Source organism: Delphinapterus leucas, chromosome 7, assembly GCF_059928025.1.
Source record: "Delphinapterus leucas isolate spDelLeu-1000000601 "Yukka" chromosome 7, BTC_Dleu_Yukka2, whole genome shotgun sequence".
NCBI lineage: Eukaryota > Metazoa > Chordata > Mammalia > Artiodactyla > Monodontidae > Delphinapterus > Delphinapterus leucas.
The window spans coordinates 51366449-51388848 of NC_143135.1; the positions used below are offsets into that span (position 1 = coordinate 51366449).

Sequence of the window (22400 nt, forward strand, 5' to 3'; positions counted from 1 at the left end):
ATCAGCAGTCACGCGAAGACCTTGCCCAGTACCTGACACATAGTAGGCACTGAATGAATATTTGTTGACTTGGATTGAGTTCCAGTAGGCATGAAAATGAATTCTAGGATAACAAAATGAATAATGTGCTGCTTTTTGCCTCTTTCCTGGTTCTTTGCTCCACATAGTAGAGCATAAAGAGATGTTCACTTTTAGCAATTCACTTCTCTGCACTGATTGAGGTTTTCAGACCATCATATCAGGCATTCTTACTGCCCAGCTTTTCAGAGATAAAATTATTTTCTTTTCTTCTGATTTTCATTTTATCTTGATCCATTTTTCCTTTAGTAGTTGGGGGTAGGGCTCTGACCTTGAGATGGAATTGAGCAGGGGAGCTGTGTGCTAGCTTTTGTTCTATAAATGGTCTGCCTTGCTGCAGCTGCAGCTCACCCAGAAGATGAGAGGAAGGGGCCTCTCCTGTGGGTCCTTTAATTTGCCTACATCCCTTGCTGAGCAGGTGTCTGGAGAGATGGAAATCTTACTCATCTGGGAGCAGTTTCCAAGCCTGAGGCTGACCCAGCTCCTGTTCTCTGTGGAGAGTAAAAGCATCATTCATCATCATTCTCAGTAAGGCTGCTCTTTCTTTTTTTTTTTTAGTCTACTTACATTTTTTTTAAAAATGGAGGTATAACTTATATATAGTAGAGTCCACAGATTCTAAGTTCCCTACCATCCCAGCAGGGTCCCTTGGGTCCTATCCCAGCAGTACTCTTAAAAGCTAGCACTATTTTGTCATGTTAGGTTGACTTTTGAAATTCAACTACTTCATTTCTTCCCTTCTGTTTTTTTTTTTTTAATATTTATTTATTTATTTATTTAGGCTGTGCTGGGTCTTAGTTGTGGCATGTGGGATCTTCATTGCGGCCTGTGGGATCTTTTTTAGTTGCAGCGTGCGGACTTCTTAGTTGCGGCATGCGAACTCTTAGTTGCAGTACACGTGCGGGATCTAGTTCCCTGACCAGGGATCAAACCCGGGACCCCTGCATTGGGAGCGTGGAGTCTTACCCACTGGACCACCAGGGAAGTCCCTTCCCTTCTGTTTTTACTATCTGATCATCCAAGTAATGTTTATTGCAGAAAATTTGGGAAGTACAGAAAAGAGTAGATACTAAAGAAAAAGATACCTATACTCTTACTACTCAAAGGCCTATTATACTTTGAAATGACTAGAGTTCTCAGTATTTTTTTTAATCGAACTATGTCTGGTTTTTCTGTTGGTTCTCTTCGAGGGTCTCGTGCCTCCTTGCTTTTGTAGAATGCCGTTTCTTGGAATGGCAAACATCTATGCTCATTCTTTACATCTTGATAAAGCCCTACCTCACCTATGAAGCCTTCCCCAAGCTCTCCCCCTTCTCTCCCTCTTGTCCCTGTAACGTTTGGTACATACCTATATTGCCTTTGTCTTCCTGTGGTGCGGATGTTTGTGTACATACCTGTCTCTCCAAAACACTCTTAGCAAGCTCCTTGAAAGCATAGACTGCATAGTGCCCACCAGACTGCCTAGGACAGACAGGATCTCAGTAAATATTTGTTGAAAGAGTGAATGAATGAATAAACAAATCAATGGAATCTTGTAAGTGTTGAGGAATAAAATGCATGTTTAGTGGCAAGAATGAACAATTCTCACTTTATTCAGTCTTATCTGTGGAATGTCAAAAAGGAAAAAGAGCATTTTAGAGTACTGTTTACTTTTCTGAAAGCTTTTACATAATTACTTTATTTGATTTTCCATAACAAGTCTAAGAATGCATCCCAATTTTTTTTTTGTTTTGGCTGCACCACGTAGCATTTGGGATCTTAGTTCCCTGACCAGGGATCGAACCCATGCTCCCTGCAGTGGAAGCGTGGAGTTTTAACCACCGGACCGCCAGGGAAGTCCCCAATTTTTTTTTTTTGTTGTTTGTTTGTTTTTTACGGTACGCGGGCCTCTCACTGTTGTGGCCTCTCCTGTTGCGGAGCACAGGCTCCGGACACGCAGGCTCAGCGGCCATGGCTCACGGGCCCAGCCGCTCCGCGGCATGTGGGATCTTCCCAGACCGGGGCACGAACCCGTGTCCCCTGCATCGGCAGGTGGACTCTCAACCACTGAGCCACCAGGGAAGCCCCCCAATTTTTTTACATAAGGAAGTTATTACCAAAGGTAAATTTGAAGAGATCAGAGATTGTGCTATAAAATGGAAGGGGATGTTATTTAGGGAGGCTATCTGGAAGTTTGCAATACCTAGCATTTACTCACTGTTTATAAGGGCAAGGGAATTGGCATTTGTAGGCACAGTATACCTGGCAAATTACTTATGTAATCTTATTTAATTATTGCTACAACCCTATGAACTAGGTAGTATTATCTTCATTTAATAGCTGAAGAAACTAAGACTCAGAGAGCTGAATTAGTTTGTCCAAGGTCAAATAGGTAGTAAGTGGCAAAGCCAACATTTAAATCCAGTACTGACTCTCATGTTTCTAATCCATTTTCCGTTACGCGCCAAACTTCTTTTCGTAGCAGTCCATCTGTAGAGGGCCATATTCCTTACTCTTAATTGATGAAGCTTTGTGTGGCATGAAAATTCAGCAATCCTACTGTTGTTATTATTATTCCATTTCTCTTCAGTTTGAGGAATTTTTGATAAGATGAACACAACACTAATACCATATTTCTGTGTAGCCATCAGTCCTATCTCATCACCATATCTGATTCTCACAATAGTCTATTGATATAAGCCTAGATTGTAATCCCCTTTATACATGGAGAAACTGAGGCCCAGAGTGGGAAGGGACTTGCCTAACTAAATATCGCTAATAAGTGACAGGACCAAGACTTGACCCCAAGTCCAGTACTCTTTATTGTGGCATGTAGATCTGCTGAAGCCGACTGTGGTGAGCAGAGACGCTACAACAATGGTTCTCAACTTGGGGACGTTTAACAATGGTGATAATTTTGATTGTTATCACTTCGGGTGTACTACTGGCACTTTCTCGGTGTAGAGGTTAGGGATGCATACTCCAGCCCCCACAACAAGAATTATCTGTTCTAAAGGGTCAGTAGTGCTGATGTTGAGAAATCCTGCTCTGGAACTGGAGCAGGGGACTTCGCCGGCGGTCCAGTGGTTAAGACTCCGCGCTTCCATCGCAGGCGGCACAGGTTTGATCTCTGGTTGGGAACTAAGATCCCACATGCCGCACGACATGGCCAAAAAATTTAAAAATAAAATAAAAATAGAACTGGAGCAGGATTGGGTTTCGTGCCTCATTTCTTCAGAAGAGGTGAAATACCCAAGGTTAGCCTCCAAAGTGTACCTAGTGATGAGCTTGATTCTTTTAGAACTGGCTATTCTTTAGTAGCAGTAAATACTTAATAATCACCAGGTTTTATTCAGAGTGTTATATTAGGCATGACTGGGGATGCAGAAAAGTATTCGACATGGTCTGTCCCCTCACGGAGTTTGGAGATTTCTGGAGGAGGCATAAGAGGATCTGGTTACTTTGCTCCTGGATGAAGATAAACAGCCCTAGATTGCAGGAGCTACTGCATGCAGTAGTGGCTGTACTCAGGGACTACCTTGACTGAAGTGGTGCTGCTGGCTTAAGAGAACCCTCCCAATAGCTGACTCTTCCTTCCCACAGTTATGCGATGCCCACCAAAACCGTGGAGGTGTTGCAGTTTCAGGACCAAAGCAGGAAAATGCTCCTGGACTCAGTTCTTACCACCCATGAGCGAGTGGTTCAGGTAGGTACTCTGGGAGAAATTTGAAATGTATTTGCCTCTCCTGGTTCTTTTCTCTATCCTGATCTCTTGGTTGAGCTTCAAACCTGCTATCCAGTTGTCTACTGGGTTTCTCCGTTAAAATGGTCCACAGGTGCCCTCACTCAGTGTATACAAAACTAATTGTAGAGGGACTGATGTTTTTTTCCTGTAATCCTCCTCACCTTTGAGCTTAATGCTTGACCCTTCTTTGCCCTTGGGTATCCATTCATTCTCCAAATTCAGTGGCTTCTACCCCTAAAAATCTTTCAGATCCATCCACTTTGCTGTACTATCATATCAATGTGATCGTGTCATTGTCCTGCCTACAACACCTCAGTGGCTTCCCTTTCGCTCTGTACCCATTAGCAGTCACTCCTCTTTCCCCATCCCCCCAGGTCCTGGCAACCACTAATCTGCTTTCCACTTCTATGGTTTTATCTCTTCTAGGCATTTCTTCAAGTGGAATTATATAAAATATGGCCTTTTATATCTAGCTTATTTCACTTAGCATAATGTTTTCAAGGTTCATCCATGTTGTAGCATGTATCAGTATTTCATTCCTTTTTACTGCCAAGTAATATTCCAACAAATGGACATCACCCCTTTTTGATCCACTCAAGAAACATATCAGGAAGGTAACCAGAGGTATGTTAAGGTAGTAAAACCCTAAATTTGTGTTAAAATTTTTAATAATTAAAGTACTTACAATCTTGGTTCTTTAAATATTATCAGGAATAAATTATTTGAGCTACATTTTATGACAGCTCTAACTTGCCACTGAGGCTCACAGGATAAAGTTTGAACTCTTTGATTAGCACCTAAGTGCCTTCATGTTACTCCTCCTGCTTTTCTTCTTCACACCCCCTTTCATTCCAGCCACACATGTCACTAGTTTCAATTCCCTAGTACTGTAATTTTCCTCCACATTTTACTGAATACTGCTTCCTCTGCCTTAAAAAAAACTCCACACTACTGCTGAATTCTCCCAATTTAGTCCTGTATTTCAAGACTCTAACCAGATGTTACCTCTTTTGGAAGCTTTTTCTGACCCTCCTGATTGTTAGGTAGGTGTTTCTCTTGTGGGTTCCCACAGCCCACTGCATGCCCTTCTACCACACATCTGATTTAACTCTGGATTCTCGGCACAGGGTCTGACAACAACAGGTCCCAGTCTATGTGGGTAAACCTGAGTTGATTCAGAAAGTCATCCTGGACTTGACCTCTTGATCCAGTTATGACATTCATTGCCTACAAGAGCAGATATTGGCCATGACCATCTTAGTAACCAGACAACTTGGCAGATCAGCAAGAGAAATCCTGGAAAGTCTGGGCTCCAGAAACAGCTCTGGATGTTAATCCTTCACCCAAAGGCCCTCTAGCTCTGCTGGAGCTGACATTTGAGCCCTTGCCATGTCTGCCCAATCACCTAGGTTTCAGTGCCTCTCTTAGAGCATCTTCTTTCCTTTTGCAGATCAGCGGTTTGAGTGCTACATTTGCAGAGATTTTCTTGGAAATAATCCAAAGCAATCTTCCTGAAGGAGTCAAACTGTCAGTGAAGGAGGTATGTGCTAATATGAGAAGAGGCCTGCTGGTGGGCTCAAAATATGGAATAGAAAATCTGAACTGGCTGGCTTTAGAAACAAAGACATATGAATAATTTAGCCCAGATAAAAATAATAAGGAAAGGTGTGCAGGCTGCTTTACCGTGATCATTTTTCTGGCTTTCGCAGTGCATCAGGGATGATGCTTTATAGACCATGGAAGTTGAACTCCATCACAGCATCCTGACATTAGGCGTGAGCCCATTACACCCACAAATTCCCTCCCTTGAGGCAGTTGTATAGCAGAAAGAACATGATTTACGATCACATACAGTGTAATTAAACAGAACACAAATAGGGAAATGTACTTAAGGCAGGGAGAAAGTCCAATTCAACTTTGAATCCTTGATACCTAATATAAGTCTGGTACATAGTAGCTACTCAGTAAAAGTTAGTTGAATCTAAATCATTTTCTGCAGAGCTGGCTGATGGATCCTTTTCTGATGCTGGGCATATTTGAGTAACTCTGTAGTAATTCCCTCTTATCTTCTTTTTCTTCTCCTCAGCACACTGAAGAAGACTTCAAAGGAAGGTTCAAAGCTCGGCCAGAACTGGAAGAACTGCTAGCCAAGTTGAACTAGCTCACTGTAGACCCTTTCATGCCAGCACTGGTGATACTGAGTGGCAATGGAAAGAGCTTCCTGGGTGGCCAAAGTTAAGAAGGAGACCCTGACCCTCAATATCATAAGTACCCATCTCCACAGCCAGGAGTGCCTCCTCTCCTCTGTGAAGGAGTGCTTGCCGATTGTCACCACTTTCCTTTGAGCCAACCCTAGGTATCTTCCATCTAATAAAAATCTGCTAATGATGGATGTGTGTGTATGTGAGAAGTCAGTCCGTCCTGTCGAGTATATTTAACTAAGGGATTCAATTTCTCTTTGCCTGGTGCTTTAGCACATAAGCATGTCCCCCTTCAGTATTTCTCCAATTAGAGTGAACTCATCCTTTAAATCAACCTGGCATGGAGTCCCTTTAGTGAAGCAGACAATCATAAGTAAACTCTCTGTGGATAGGAGACATAGGGAGGGAGATTTTGTATATGAAAAAACCCTCCAGATAGGATCAGGGTCTGTCCATAAGTGAAAAAAAAGTACTTTGTGGAGTAGTGAGTGACCTGTCATAAGTATGCAGGTAGATCTTACATAACTGCAAATTAGGGTTGCCTGGAAGGAGTTTAAGCAAAGAATTAAAGGTTGATCTTGGTCACGTGTCAGAAAACTACTACTTGTGAGCCAAATCCCAACAACTGCCTATTTGCATTTTTTTTTTTTTTTTTTTTGCGGTACGCGGGCCTCTCACTTTTGTGGCCTCTCCCGTTGCGGAGCACGGGATCCGGATGCGCAGGCTCAGCGGCCATGGCTCACGGGCCTAGCCGCTTCGCGGCATGTGGGATCTTCCCAGACTGGGGCACAAACCCGTGTCCCCTGCATCAGCAGGCGGACTCTCAACCACTGCGCCACCAGGGAAGCCCGCCTATTTGCTTTTTAAAAATAATTTATTGAGGCGAAATTCACATGTCACAAAACGAACCATTTTAAAGTGAATAATTCAGTGGTATTTAATGCATTTGCAGTGTTGTGCAACCTCTATCCAGTTCCAAAACCCCATTGCCTGTTTTTGTAAATAAAGGCTTATTGGAATAGAGCCCTGCTTATTCATTTACACACTGTCTGTGGCTGCTTTTATGCTACAATGGCAGAGTTGAGTAGCTGTGACAGAGACTGTTATGCAAAAACATTTTTACATGGTCCTTTATAAAAATAGTTTGTCAAACCCTGATCCAAGTCATTGGTTCTCAAACTTAAGCATACATTAGAATCACCTGCAAGGCTTTTTTAAAAATTTATTTATTTATTTATTTATGGCTGTGTTGGGTCTTCGTTGCTGCGCGGGCTTTCTCTAGTTGTGCTGAGTGGGGACTACTCTTCATTGTGGTGTGCAGGCTTCTCATTGCGGTGGCTTCTCTTGTTGCGGAGCATGGGCTGTAGGTGCACGGGTTTCACTAGCTGTGGCACGTGGGCTTCAGTAGTTACGGCTTGCAGGCTTTAGAGCGCAGGCTCAGTAGTTGTGGCACACGGGCTCAGTTGCTCCGTGGCATGTGGGATCTTCCCAGACCAGGGCTGGAACCCGTGTCCTCTGCATTGGCAGGCGGATTCTTTTTTTTTTTTTTTTTTTGCGGTATGCGGGCCTCTCACTGTTGTGGCCTCTCCAGTTGCGGAGCACAGGTTCCAGACGCACAGGCTCAGCGGTCATGGCGCATGGCCCCGGCCGCTCCGCGGCATGTGGGATCTTCCCAGACCGGGGCACGAACCCGTGTCCCTTGCATCGGCAGGTGGACTCTCAACCACTGCGCCACCAGGGAAACCCCAGGCGGATTCTTAACTGCTGTGCCACCAGGGAAGCCCCTGCACGGCTTTTTAAAACACAACTTACTAGGCTCCATCCCCAGATTTTCTGACTTAGGAGATCTTGAGCAAGGGTGATGCTGCTGCTGGTCCAGAGTTACCTCTTTCAGAACCACTAGTCTAAGTTGACCTCTAATGTTTTTCCTATTCTGAGCATTAGTGCATTCATACTTTTGTACAGAATAGCTATAATTTATTGAGCTAGACCCTATGCTAGGTACTACATTAGCTCTAATCCTCACACCAGTTTTTTAGGGTGTATATATGAGTGTGCGTGGTATCTGAGTGTGAGTGTATCACACTCAAATTTATTGAGCCCTAATTTGCTATGTACTTTATACAGATTATCCTTGAGATTGATGGTATTATCTCAGTCTTACAGGTGGAGAAACTGAGGTTTGGAGAGATGAAGCGACTTCCTAGGGTCACACAGTTATTAAGTGGCAGACCCTGTCCCCCCCTACTTTTCTGGGATACCCCTGCATAGAGGTCTGTGGGACCTTAGAGCATTCTTAGCATTGTGTGTACTTTTCTGAAACTCATCAGTTTCAGTCCTGAAGTTATTTTGTTTTTTTCGAGTTGGTTTCCAAAGGCAACAAGAGGAAACTCAGATTTCCTCTCAAGGTGTAACACTAAGGGAGGGCTGTCAAGATAGCAGGTGCCTTCAATTAAAATGCTTTTCTGAATTCAAATTGAAAGCTCAGCAGGCCAGGACTTACAAGTGAACCCCACTGGGAGTGTGGGCAGAATTTGCCAGGTGAGGACTGATATTTTGGTTGCAGAATTGCTCATTGCTGAGTCTCCTTTAGGGAAGATGAAAGAGCAGCAGCTAATGGATGAGTGTAAAGTTGGAGGATGTGTAGTGACTTGAAGATAAAAAGGTGAATAAACGCATGTATACACACAGATACACGCTGCCTCCATATCATGTGGGCAATGGGCAATGTCATGTGGACCCCATTTAGGAGTCTGGAATACAGTGGTATTTTCCAGTTGCCCACCTTTCCTTGTTATTAATTTGTGAAAGCAAGATGTAAGGTTTCATAAATTGACAAGATATTAGAGCTAAGGGACCTTGGAACCCAGCCAGCCTAAAGCAAGTGCAGGTTAGGGGCCCAGGAAGGGCAGTGCTTTACTCAAGGTGACAGGGCACCTCGTTGGCAGAGCTGGGAGCAGGATTCAGATCTCTTGATTCCCAGTGCATCACTTTCCATTACATCACTGAGGGATGAGTCAGGCTTATCTCTTAAACTGGAGGCTGCTGGGTTCTGTCACCTTGGAGCTCTTGTGTCACTGACCTAGTTGATTTATCCTCTGACCAGAGCCAAAGGGCTTTTGGTGCTCATGATTAGTCTGACCTGAAGCAAATGGAAATTGCTCATAATGCCTTATCCTGGTAAGAGGGACAGATATTCTGATTGCTAGAACCTCAGAGTTACAAAACAATTATAAGCTTCATTTGATTTTCCAGAGGGAAATGAACTTCCCTAGGATCACATGGCAGTGAAATCAAATGGAATGCAAATCTCTGGGCTCTAGGTTGAAAATACCGTCCCCTCCCTTCCTGAGACAACCTACAATATTATAAAGAAAAGAGGCAGACAAACCTGAGCTATTCCTAATTTCTGCATTTATTAGTTTTGAGGCCTCAGGTGAGTTATTTTAACCTCATTAAGCCTCAGTTTTCAGATCTGTAAAGTGAGGATAATCCCTTGTAGGAGCTTGAGATGGAGATGATGTACACAATGGGCAAGCATGTGCTCAGTAAATGTTAGATTGCCTTCCCATCTAAACTTCACTATACGTTTTTTTTAAAAAAAGTTTATTTATTTAGGCTGCGTCGGGTCTTACTTGCAGCACACGGGATCTTCCTTGCAGCATGTGGGATCTTTGGTCGCGGTGTGCGGGCTTCTCTCTAGTTGTGGTGCGCAGGCTCCAGGGCATGCAGACTCTGGAGCACGCAGGCTTAGTTGCCCTGTGGCATGTGGGATCTTAGTTCCCCGACCAGGGATACAACCCGCGTCCCCTGCATTGGAAGGTGGATTCTTAATCACTAGACCACCAGCGAAGTCCCTCACTATACTTTTGTAAAAGACTATTTTTTCATTGAGGTATAATTTATCTATAGTGAAACACACAGATCTTAAGTGTATATTTGATCAGTTTTGAAAATGCAGTCACCTATGAAACCTACACTTATATCAAGTTAAAGAACATTTCCATCTCCCCAGAAAGTTCCCCTACATTCTTTCATAGTCATTCTTCCCAGAAACAACCACTAATCTTATTCCTATTGCCATAGGTTAGTTTCACCTCTCTAGAACAACGTATAAATATCATAGAGTTATAACCTTTTGTGTCTGACTTCATTCACTTACCCTGATGTTTTACCCACATTGTTGCATGTAGCCATAGTTCATTCCTTCAGCATACTTTTAGTTTTGAACCCAGTTAGGGTTAAATTATGCCTAGTACCGCTGCAAAAACATGAGAGCTAGGCAAGAGAGAAGAAAAGGAAGGTCAATGGATTAGGAATCAGGGTAGCTGGGTTCTAGTTTTGGCTCTATCAATGCATAACCTTTGAAATAATCTGTTTTGATCTTCATTTTACAGATGACTTAACTGGCCCAGGAGGGAAAGAAACTTGTCCAAGGTCACTCACAGGGATAGCTCCAGGTCACTCGATTCCTGGTTGAGTACACATTACTGAGATTTTTAGAAATGGATTTTTATGTGGATCAGTAACTTTCAAGAAGGACCAAATGTCCAGGTTAAATGGGCAGTTTTCCTAGTGAAGGCCAGTGGATTTCTCAGCTTGTTAGTCCCTTTCTTCTGGCTGGGGATGCCTTGTTCCTCCACCATCGAGCCTAAAAATTGCCAGCTGTGGATTCTGAAAGAGTATTTTTTAGTTGGAGAGAAAGAAATGGAATCTGGATATTCTGGCCATTCAGACAATGTAGCAACACTCAGAGACCCCAGTCCCCACTGTTCTAGGATGTAAAGTATATTTAGGGAAGGAAAGCTCTCTGAGCATGCATTGGCTTATGTCTGGAACTAGACCTGCTGACAAGGCACTACAGACAGAAGCAGCCAATGTGTCTTGTGCTTGTTTAATCTGTACTTTAATCTTCGTGCCATTTTTGTCTTCAAATGTCTGATCTCCCTGGAGAATTTGAAATGATTCATTTAGTTCTTATACTCCCCCTGGAATAACTTTTATTCTCAGACATTTCAGATTTAGAGAACAGCTCCATGTTTAGACAGAATAGCCAGGCTCTGAAAGATGTCCGGGCTCTGAGGAATGACAACTCTTCAGAAGATAACTGCTAAAAAAAAAAAAAAAAAAAAAAGAAGATAACTGCTAGAGAAGGGAAGAATCCCTCCTGCATCCTCTGCCTGTTTTAAGTCCCTGCTGGAGCAGAGCACGGAGCCCTAGCATTCCATACAGTGGAAAAGTATATAAGGTTTCAACTTGGACTTCCTCCAGTTCTCCTCGGATTTCTAAAGTCAGCAGCACAGGATTTGGTCTGGCAACTTTACCCGAGGGAGGAAGAGTGGGAGGAGTATCTCATTACTCATCTAGTAAAACACTTTACAGTGCACCTTTGTACTGAGCACTGGCCATATCTCCAGCCAAGGAACTTGCAGAGAAGAGCCAAATCATGAGTCTGCCCTAGGCCTAGCCAACGGTGGCACCCAGCCAACAGATCTCTCCACTCATCCCTGGCACCAGGCCTCTCTGCAGAGGTAGATGTAGAGTGTATAGGGATAGGCATGGACCACCCTAAACTCCAGGTCCATGGCTGTGGGCTACAGAGCCGAGAGACTAAAAAAGCATACTAATCTAGAACACTGTGGGGAACTTGCACTGGTTAGTTTCCTTTTTTATAAAGCACTAAAAAAAAGTAAAATAATATGTATTTACACAGTAAGTATGGTTACTTACTGTGTGTTAAGCACCGTACTAGGCACTGGATGCTTGTGAGAGAGAACAGAGCTGAGAATAGCATAGGCTTTAGAACATACACTTGGAGTTGATGCCCAATCTGTCCTTTATTTCCTCCTCTGTAAAGGAGAGTTAGTAGTGTTATGAGGATTAAATGAGATAATGTAACTCAGGACAATGACTAGCACACAATAATAATAATAGCTAACATTTAGTGAATGCTTACTATGTGCCAGATGCTATTTCTAAGCTCTTTACCAGTATTGACTCATTCTTTCGGCAACCCTGTGAGGAAGATCTACATTTATTAGCTTTGATGCCTTTGAGGAAGGTATTATAACTGCATTTTTACAGAAGAAAAAACAGATCCTGAGATGTTAAGTAGTTTGCCCAAAACCACATGGCTAATAAGTGGCATAGTGGAATTTGAAAGCAGCATATCATAGGGATTGAGAGCACAGACTCTGGAACCAGATAGCCTGAGTTAAATGCTTCATACATATTAGTTGTAGTAGTTCAATAAATACAACTTTTATTACCAGGTATTTATATATTACCTCTCATTTAATTCTTTTAGTGTGCCTATTAAATAGGAATTATCCCCATTTATTGATACTTGAGGAAACAGGCTTGGGTGGCAATAGAGCCCTCTTTGCCCAAACATGTTCTGTGACCGTCTCAGTGTTAGCTTCCTGTCAACTGGAGTCCTTCCAATCCTGCTCCCTCCACTCAGCTGGTTTGAAAGCCATTCCTCCTGCTGAGGTCCTTCCACTCTTTCCCTTTGCTAGAATACCCTGCCCCCCATGACCTATTATTTCTATTTTAATTATACAAATTAATATATAGGTACATTTCTGTTGTAACATATTTGAATATATAAGAATACAGTCCTTACTGATGGAACTTCACACTATGACCACTTATTCACTGTTATAAACAATGCTGCAATGAACATAATAGATGTTTAAGCGGATTCCTAAAAGAGGAATTGCTGTTTAAATATTTAAAACATTTGTAGATCTCACCAAATTGCCCTGAAAAGCTTTACTAATTTATGATCCCTTCAATAGTGTGAATGTGTCTTTTCTCTCCATCCCCACCAACACTGGTCATTATAAATACTTTTAATTTTTGTCAACAGGATCATCTAATAGTACTGTTGTTTTGTTTTGTTTTGCGGTACGTGGGCCTCTCACTGTTGTGGCCTCCCGTTGCAGAGCACAGGCTCCAGACGCGCAGGCTCAGCGGCCATGGCTCACGGGCCCAGCTGCTCTGCAGCATGTGGGATCTTCCCGGACCGGGACACGAACCCATGTCCCCTGCATCGGCAGGCGGACTCTCAACCACTGCGCCACCAGGGAAGCCCTACTTTTGTTTTTAAGATCTGTATTTCTCTGATTATAAGTGATGTAGAATATATTTACATTTTCCTATGTTTTGGGGGCATATTTAACTTTGTTCACTTTTCAGTTGGGCTATTTGCTTTTTCTTACTGATTTCTAGTTTTTTTGTTTGTTTGTTTTGCCACACCATGCGGCATGCAGGATCTTAGTTCCCCGACCAGGGATCAAACCCATGCCCCCTGCAATGGAAGCAGTGTCTTAACCACTGGACCACCAGAGAAATCCCTCTAGGGACTTTTTATTTGTTGCAGATGGTAATCCCTTCTGCTATATATGTTACAAATATGTAGTGTCTACTTCATCTTTAATGGTGTCAACTCAACTACCTCCCTTCTCTTTGAGATTCTTGCTGACAGCTGCAGTCCACACTGCTACCTCTGATGACCCACAGCATTGGGTACACATGGCCCAACAGAGATTCACTCATCCTTTTATATATATATATATACACACACACACACACACACACACACAATCATCCCCTTCTGCCTGAAGGCTGAAATTGGATTTTATTGTTCTTTGAACTCACATTCCTCATATCTTCTCCCCTTCTCTCCTTCCCGAATACCAACACAAAGGCTCAAAGTAGTTTTAAGGCCTACTATATTTCAGACTTGTGCTTCTAATATATATATATATGCTTAAGAAATGTTACTGATGATGATGGGAACATATGCCCCTTTGCATTCCATTCTATAGCAGGGGTCACCCACCCAACTCCCTTCCCACTCCCAAATGTCAGACAGAAACAGACTGGGTAATGCAGTTCCATGGAAGAAAAATGAAAAGTGGTGGCAACTGTTGTGAACTGGAAAACACATCCACCTAAAAGAGAAATTGTTAATTCAGCTCCAGCAAATTGTTAAGTAAGAATATAAGCTCCATGTTGACAGCTTCTCCACTTTTCAAAAGCTGAAAATCTGTATGTTAAATGTACTTTTGAAATGTCAAGCCAACATTGTGTGTTTTTTTGTTTGGGAACATGTTGAGGTCAGACTCTTTATCTGTTAATGCAACAGAGTCTGGCATATGAGAGGCACTCAGTATTTGTTTTCCCATTTGCCTTCTTCCTTCCATTAGACTGACTGAAACATCCAGAACAATTGATGAAAAAGAAAGTCATTTACATCATTGTCAGGAATTAATTAGTTGCTCTAGTGTTGTTTTGTTTCTCTCTTAAACCAGACTAAAGCAACATAAAGGCAGAGATCATATTTTCATCATATCAATTTCCTACACAGTGCCTGGCATATGAGAAGGTCTCAGAAAAACTTGATATTTTTGAACCAATGCCTGAATAAATGAAGAACTGACTAGGTAACCAATTTACCTTTAGATTGTAAATTTACTTTAAAATTAAATGTCCATGTAATCAGCGCAGTACTTGGCGCACTGACCCAAGATGTAGCGTAGGAGAGCATCCCTTAACCCATTTCTTTGTTTTACATGGCAAATACTGGTCAATATTTAATATCGGTGACATAAGATGGGTGAGGATGTGTGGGATCTCAACATGACAATATGACTGCTCTTTATGGCAGTCATGTCCAAACCCATGGCTGCCTGGCTCTCAACCCCAGGCCCAAATACTATCCCCAAGTCTTACACTCTCGGCCCACACTTCCACTGTGGAAGGATTTCTTTCTCCCATGATCTCTCTGGGTGCTAGTTTCTGCAGGGCCATCCTCTGGGGACAGGTGGTGTGGGGTCTCAGCGGTGGGCACTGCTTTGCTCTTTCTTCCTCTGCAGCTCCTCCCGTCGCCTTGCCTGCTGTTCACTCATGCAGTCCCTAAAGGCCTGCACCTGTGGCTGGCACTGTCGCCAGTCCTGGTGCTGGGCCATGCACTCCTGCACTGCATAGTGGGAAGCAGCACAGCCAGAGCGGGAGATCAGCTGGTCCAGTGGGTCCTCTTCTTCATCTTCTTTCTTCACCTGTCGGGACCAGGTATGGCCTTGAGCTGACATCTTCAGGAGTCTCTAGAACATCAACGGAGGCAAGGTTAGAGTAGGGACATGATTATATATGACACTGTTCCTCTGTTATAAATAACATTGACCACTGCACTGTTATAGCCTATTGAAGCATATGTCTCCCCTTGAAGGTTGTAAGCTATTTGAGGACAGATACTGGGCCTGATTCACCTTGGTACCCCTAGCACTAGGCCTGGCAGAGAACAGGCCTGCAAAATGGTCTGAACTGAACAGAATGAGATAAAGTATATGAGAATGCTTAGCACAGCACTAATAAGCTCGAATGGATTCTACAAATGGAATCTGAATTAAGTGAAATGCTTCCTTTCTGGAGAAGCTATGTTCTTTTCTCCAATTAGCCTTATTCTATGGCTGGAGAAGAACAAAGTTTACCACTTGGGAGAGTATCCAGATACGTGTAGAGTTTGACATATGAGAGAATGAAGAGAGTTGTGTGGCTGTAACATAGAGCATACAGGGTCCAGGGCAAGAAATGAGTCTGTGAGGTGTGAGAGTATTTAACATGAGGTGTATCTGCCCAGACTGCCTTCCTACAATCATCTGCTTCAGAACACCCAGCACAAGGTTTGAAGATAAATGACCTCAGCCTTTGTACAAATTTTACCATGACAGACTGTAAATGCGCTAAGACTACTTAATGCTTTTCCTGGGTCTCTGATTCATTCAACAAATGATCACTGAGTACCTATCATGTACCAAGCACTATGCTAGATTTGAAGATACAGGAGTGACCTAGACAGACACATTTTCTGCCTTCACAGAGTTTACAATTTAGATAAGTAAACAGGCTGTTTACTTGTGTACAGTGTGTACAGACAGCTAAGATTGGGAACACAGTGGAGGAATACCTAATCCAGACAAGGGCAGGAACAGGCAGGGAAGGCTTCTTGGAGAAAGTGATTTCTAAACTGAGGCTTAAAGGATGAAAAGGAGTAAGCCAGAGATGTAAAGAATATTCCTGATCAATGGAACAGCAAGGTGGGGGTTTGAGACAGAATTTGACATGAGAGGAACTGAAAGTTCTACATGACTGGAGAACGGAGTATGAGAACAGGAAAATTAATGAAATTGATGACTTGAGAAAGTATCTGATCACAGGAAGGCCTCATATTAAGGCATCCAGAGGGTAATGGGGAAGTCACAAGAAGGATTTAAGAACTCTATAGACCTACACAAAACTCATTTGCTTTAGAGGCAGTATAACCTAAGGGAGGAGGGGGAAACTGGGCTTTGAAAATAGACTTGGATTGGAAACTTAGCTTTGTCACTGACTCACTGGGTGACTTTGAGCAAAGCACTTCATAATCTCTCTTGAAAAATAGAGATCAAATCTACCTCACAGGATTGTTGAAGACTAAATAAGATAATGCATAAGGAGCCTGGCACGTCCAAAGAGTTGGATAAGTAATAGCTCCTATGTTTTTCTCTTCCTAAATACACCGTGAGCTCTTTAAAGACAAGGGGAGGGACTTCCCTGGCGGTCCAGTGGTTAAGACTTTGCCTACCAATGCAGGGGGTGTGGGTTCGATCCCTGGTCCGGGAGCTAAGATCCCACATGCCTAGTGGCCAAAAAGCTAAAACAGGAAACAGAAACAATACTGTAACAAATTCAATAAAGACTTTAAAAATGGTCCACATCAAAAAAAAAAATCTAATAAATAAATAAATAAAGACAAGGGCAAACCTCTTGGAACAGTGCGGTGGAAAGAACAGTGCCTTGGATCCTAAGCCAAGAAATCTGGGTTCAAATACTTTACTCACTTTACTATGCACACACCTTAGCGTGCAATCTTTTTTAGTTTCCTTCTTAAGGTAATATTTAACTCTTAGAATTACTGTAAGGATTAATATCCTAATAAGTCACAAGTGAGTGCATGGGCTACAACAGGACTCAAGTAAATGCTGCCGTATTCTTTCCCCACTACAACCTAGCTTCAGTCTTCCCTAGAATAAAAAAAGGAAGACCCTCGTTCAGAGATCAAGACAGGATAAATGGTCGGTAGCTGGTTCGCGGAAACGGGCCGGGCAGAGGAGGGCACGGAAAGGACGGGAAAGCAGAGAAACCCAGGTGGCTAAGTCACCTATGGCTCCTCTGGCTCCTCTCCCACCTTCAGAAGAGGACGCATGCGCGTGCGCGGCCGCTTGGCACACCCCCAGTTGTGCCAGCTAGGCTTCACGGCGCAAGATCGCGGCACACAGTGCTCACCGAACACGCGGACAAAAGGACCCGAACGCGCGCTCCTGCACAGCTGCGTCGGTTTTGCAGGCACTTGGAACTCTTCCGACACTCCTGTCAGGAATCAGCCTCCTGTAGGAAGCGCGGGCGCACAAAGGGGCGGGGAGGGGAAGAGGATCCACCGCGCATTTTCATTGGTGGCCTCTCGGTGTAGATCCCGCCCTTCGTTCTCGACGCAGCGCCTAAGCGCGGACCCACTTCCGTGAAAGAACGGAAGACGCGGGCTGGTGGAGGCGGGATCAAGATGGCGGTTCCTTTGAGGATTCAGAGCGACTGGGCCCAGGCTCTCAGGTGAATCTAGGTCCAGAACCGGGACGGAAGAGGCGGGTAGCGGATGTTGTCTTTATGTTAAGGAGAGCCATGCCCGATCCAAGATATCCGTAGGGGTTACCTCATCAATTGTTGAGGGAACCCTGGGTCTAGAAAAAGAAGTCTGAAACCCACATGGTCATTGTTTTTCGTTCTCGCAAGAGCTGGGCTGAGGCCGAGGAAACACATATGCGCCGTGTGATTTCAGAGACAGAATAGGATCAATGAGTTGGAGAAAGATAGAAAAACTGGGAGGCAGGAAGACTTTTGGCCAAGTAGTCATGGTCATTTAGCAAATATTTATTGGTCCTCAGTTATTTGCAAAAGTCCCAGTACTCTCCACCACCACATTGTCTTTGACTGTGTGATGGAGTCTTTGTATGCTCCTCGACCCCTAGTGGTATATTAGTCATATTGTACAGTTCTTTTCAGAAAACAGTGTAACGCCTACCGTGTCCAGTCTCTGACCTAGATAGATGCTCGACAGAGTTCAGATGTGTACTCTAAAGTTAAGGGGTGGTTCCTGCCCTCCAAAAGGAAACAGCTTAATTGGAATGCACAGCAAACCATTCATTTATTTAACATATATTAATCATATACTGTGCAAGTTATTATGCTAGGCACTAGAATGAGTACAGCAGTGCCATGAATGGCAACTATTATACTAATACGTTTTTCAAATTGAAACAATGGTGACGATGAATAAAACATAGTCTCCTGCATTTAAGAAACTTACACTTTTCTAAGTGGGCTGAAATAAAATACACATTGCTTACTACAACACAGAATGTGTAAAAGGAAGACCAGTGACATTTATTGAGGGCCACCAAGTGCCTTTGAGAGAATGCAAGACCAGAATCAAGAAGTAACTTTGACCAAGGTTGTGCAACTAATAAGTATTTCATGAAATGTGTTTTTTTTGTTTTTTGGGGGTTTTTTTTGCTGTACGCGGGCCTCTCACTGTTGTGGCCTCTCCCGTTGCGGAGCACAGGCTCCCGACGCGCAGGCTCAGCGGCCGTGGCTCACGGGCCCGGCCCAGCCGCTCCGCGGCATGTGGGATCTTCCCGGACCGGGGCATGAACCCATGTCCCCTGCATCGGTAGGCGGACTCTCAACCACTGTGCCACCAGGGAAGCCCCTTCATGAAATGTTTGATGAAATACTTGAGCTTCATTTAACCAGCAGATCTATTCATTAAACACTTAATCCACAAATATTTCTTCAACAAATAAACAAAATTTGTCTGTGCCTGGATGAGATGTTAGACTAGATCATGTCTAAGTGCTGTGGCCAAACTAGAAATTATATGATCTTTCTCCCTTGCATCAGCACCATCCTTTTTTGACATTGAGTGAGCCTAATTAGGTTTTTGTCTCTCTTCATAGGAAGGACGAAGGGGAGGCCTGGCTGAGCTGTCACCCCCCAGGTAATGTCCTTAATTCTATATGCCTTCTCTTTAGAGAAAGAGGATTTACTACCCCTAGGAGAGAGCTTCCTTTCTCCTAGCCCAAAGTTCTTGCATAGTGCTGAGTCTTCAAATGTTCTTGACCACTCTGCTGTAATGATTCTGCAACTCCATTCTAGGGGAAGACCTTCAGATTGGTTTTCCATTTGGAAGCCACAGACTTTCATGGAGACATTGCTGATGCTTCTTAATCAGTCTCTTAGCCATATATTATTGTATTCTAAGCAGTTCTATAGCTTCAGTTGTGACCTTCCTGATTATGATTCCTAGATCTATAGCTCTAGTTCTGACCTCTCTTCAGTTTCAAGCAGACATTGAGTAGTTGTCTGCTATGCATTTCTGCTTAAAGCTCTCACTGTCATCTTGAGTTTATCAAATCCAAAACCTGAAGCTGAGCACTTCTGTTGTCAAACAGGTTCTCCTTGATTTTCTCAGTTCTTAAGTTACCACCATTCTAGGCATCAGAGTAAAACACCTGGTCACCTCACCCTGCCATTTATCATTCCCAAGGTTTATAAATTTTCCTTTGTTTTACTGATTATTTGTCATTTCAGAGACCTTTGATATCTTTTTATAATAAGATATTTTATTTCTATGAGAACTAGAGTTTTAAACAGAATTTTCTTTTGAGGAAATTGATGCTGCATCGAAGAAGACAGGGTAGCTAGAAGGTTTACAAATCAAGGGTTTTTGTTTTATTTTTAAAGATGGGAACTAATTGGAGAGCAATTAAAATATAGGTTGTAGGTAGAGAAGAGAAGGACTAATGGAAAAACCATTGTCTTAGAGGAGAGAGAAGGAGATTGAATTAAGTCTAAAAGCCTAAGTTGAAAGAAGGTGAGGGTAAGTGTAGATGTAGATAAATGCAAATACATGAATATGGAAATGTGAGAGTATCTTATAGCCTCAGTTTTCTTTGTGATGTTGGAGGTAGGGTCAGCTTTTTCTTTGAAATAAAATATGCGCTATCTATGTTCTAGATGCTTTACATGCATTATTTCTGTTCCTCACAACCGTATCAGGTAGGTACTATTAGCATTCTAATTTTTTTTAGATAATAGCTGTATTGAAATATAATTCACATATGATAAGGTTTATCTTTTTAAAGTGTACGATGCCATGGATTTTAGTATATTCATAGAGTTGTATGTCTGTCACCATTAATTCCATATGTTTTCATCACCCCCAAAAGAAACCCTGTGCTCCTTAGCAGTCACTCCACATTTTGCCCTCCTCCTAGCTCCTAGCAACCACTAATTGACTTTCTGTCTCTATGGATTTGCCTGTTCTGGACACTCCATATAAATAGAATCATAATATGTGGCCTTTTATGTCTTTCATTTAACATAACATTTTCAAGGTTCATCCATTTTGTAGCATTCATTTGTTTTTGCGGCCAAGTAATGTTCTGTTGTAAGGATATATCACATTTTTTGTCCATTCATCAGTTGATGGACATTTGAATTGTTTCCAATTTTTGGCTGTTATGAAGGAAGAAGATTTTGATGGCGGGCTAGGTGTTACAAGAATTGGCTGCTCTGGGGAACAAAAGGGGCAAAAGGACTGCAAAACTGTGCAGAGTTTGGAAACTGGTAAATTGTAGTGATGCCAGTCTGCACAGTTGTGTCCTTTTCTGTATCTGCACTCAGCAGCCTACATGTAGAAATGTAGAAGGTGAGTAGTTGGATCATTCACACTTTTGTTGTATAGACAAAATACTGAGACTGAGATCATTTCAGAGACTTTACAAATGTAGAGAGGTCATTGAGGGTGGTGACAGGGGATTGGTTGAAATAATGTACCAAAAGGGCTAAACTTCATAGGATGGTTGGTGAAGTCAGGAGGGAATCATGAAATGTGACAAAAAGCAGAGTTCACTCAATCCTATTTTTGTGGCATCTTCTGAACTAGAATTTCATGCCATTTCTCTGCAAAACCTACTTCACTAGATCTTCTCTAGTCCATACTTCTACCCTAGATTGTGAGTTACTCCATTAGTATCTTTCAACTACCAAACTGGTATATTAATTGATGCCTCCTTCCCCCTTGTTCTTTGTGACTTTTTCTTATTCTTGACACACCCCTCCCTGACTTGGGGTTTCCTTTCCCTTATCTTTGGCCTAGTCCTATCTTTTTTCAAGATCCTACTTAAGTCCCACCCTCTCTAAGAAGCTCTCCCACTCTGCATGAATCCATGATGGTTTTTACTTCCCTCTTACTCCTAGAATTTCAGTTTGGTGCAAGTTACTTAACTGAATAATTTGTAGCACCTTGCTAGTTTCTGAGCTCAAGGACTTCACAGTCTGGTGGGGAGGCCAGAAATGTAAACATTGTGTTATGGGCTGTTGCGGAAGTGTATATATAAAGTGCAGAAGAAGAATAGAATGTTTTTAACTCCATTCTACCATCTACATATGTTTATGTGTAGGATAGTATCTTATTTAGCCCATATCACTGCAAAAGCGGTGTCCTACTTAAGCAAATTTTCCAGTTATTGAAGCTTAACTCTTTACTCTGTATTATGTGTATATACTGTGGATAAATGCATATGTTCATGTTCATCTTCACCTTTCGTCCTGGTAGAATTCCATTTCACAGCCAGTAAAACTGAGGTTGAGATTACTCTAGTAGTTTTCTCTACAAATACTATATTGTATCTCAAAATCTTTGTTCCTGGCTTTTAGCCCTTGAATATATTTCTTCCAAATTAGGTTTGCCTAGACTAGTGCTCTTTCTACTTCACCTCACTTTTAACACAAGTGCCTGCTTTTCTTTCATGAGCCAATTTCCTTGCATTTATACAGATGCCTGAATTGGGTCTTCAAGGAGAAAAATGTTTAATTCTTCTTATTTTTTTGAGACATGCTTTTTTGTGCTATATAGGGAAACCAACTTTGTATGGCAGCCTGACTTGTCAAGGAATTGGCCTTGATGGCATCCCAGAGGTTACAGCTTCGGAAGGATTTATTGTGAACGAAATAAACAAGGTAGGTTTTTATGTCTTCTAGGTAGCACTGTGTCCAAAACTATGGTAGTACCTATATACGTACTTTAAAGATTTATACTGTTATCTGCGTATCAGTGTCGTCTCCATTTCATTTGTATAATAATCATAGTTTTTACTGCCTTTGAATGTCAAGAGTTTTCTTTTTCTTTTATATATACATATGCTTTTAGATGCAAACTTCCTCTTACTTCCCTTATACCAGTGCTGTCCAATAGATGAATGTGAGCCACATATGTAATTTTTTTTTATTGAAGT

The 22400-nt window shown here is 42.4% G+C and overlaps 3 protein-coding genes across 4 annotated transcripts in view; 2 read left to right on the forward strand and 1 right to left on the reverse strand.

Moving 5' to 3' along the window:
* The window catches only part of MRPL48 (mitochondrial ribosomal protein L48), a 72221-nt gene extending 56344 nt beyond the window's left edge, over window positions 1–15877 (forward strand). The window contains exons 7-9 of the mRNA XM_022593778.3: window positions 3661–3763; window positions 5253–5342; window positions 5889–15877. Coding sequence (XP_022449486.2) covers window positions 3661–3763; window positions 5253–5342; window positions 5889–5963 — 268 coding nt within the window. The 3' untranslated portion in view covers window positions 5964–15877. The remainder of the gene's footprint in view (window positions 1–3660; window positions 3764–5252; window positions 5343–5888) is intronic.
* COA4 (cytochrome c oxidase assembly factor 4 homolog) lies at window positions 9143–17487 on the reverse strand. The gene is made up of 2 exons (XM_022593793.3): window positions 17335–17487; window positions 9143–15113 (listed from the first exon to the last, which is right to left on the reverse strand). Exon 2 carries the CDS (start codon window positions 15099–15101, stop codon window positions 14847–14849), a length of 255 nt encoding a protein of 84 aa, XP_022449501.1. The 5' UTR covers window positions 15102–15113; window positions 17335–17487; the 3' UTR covers window positions 9143–14846.
* Window positions 17488–17534: 47 nt separating this feature from the next.
* Window positions 17535–22400, forward strand: part of PAAF1 (proteasomal ATPase associated factor 1) — a 40780-nt gene continuing 35914 nt past the window's right edge. Inside the window, exons 1-3 of one of the 2 annotated variants that reach the window (XM_022593788.3) lie at window positions 17535–17655; window positions 19059–19099; window positions 22022–22125. In XM_022593788.3, the coding sequence (XP_022449496.2) occupies window positions 17609–17655; window positions 19059–19099; window positions 22022–22125 (192 nt within the window). In that variant the 5' untranslated portion in view covers window positions 17535–17608. The remainder of the gene's footprint in view (window positions 17656–19058; window positions 19100–22021; window positions 22126–22400) is intronic. The other variant, XM_022593786.3, reaches the window with a different exon arrangement.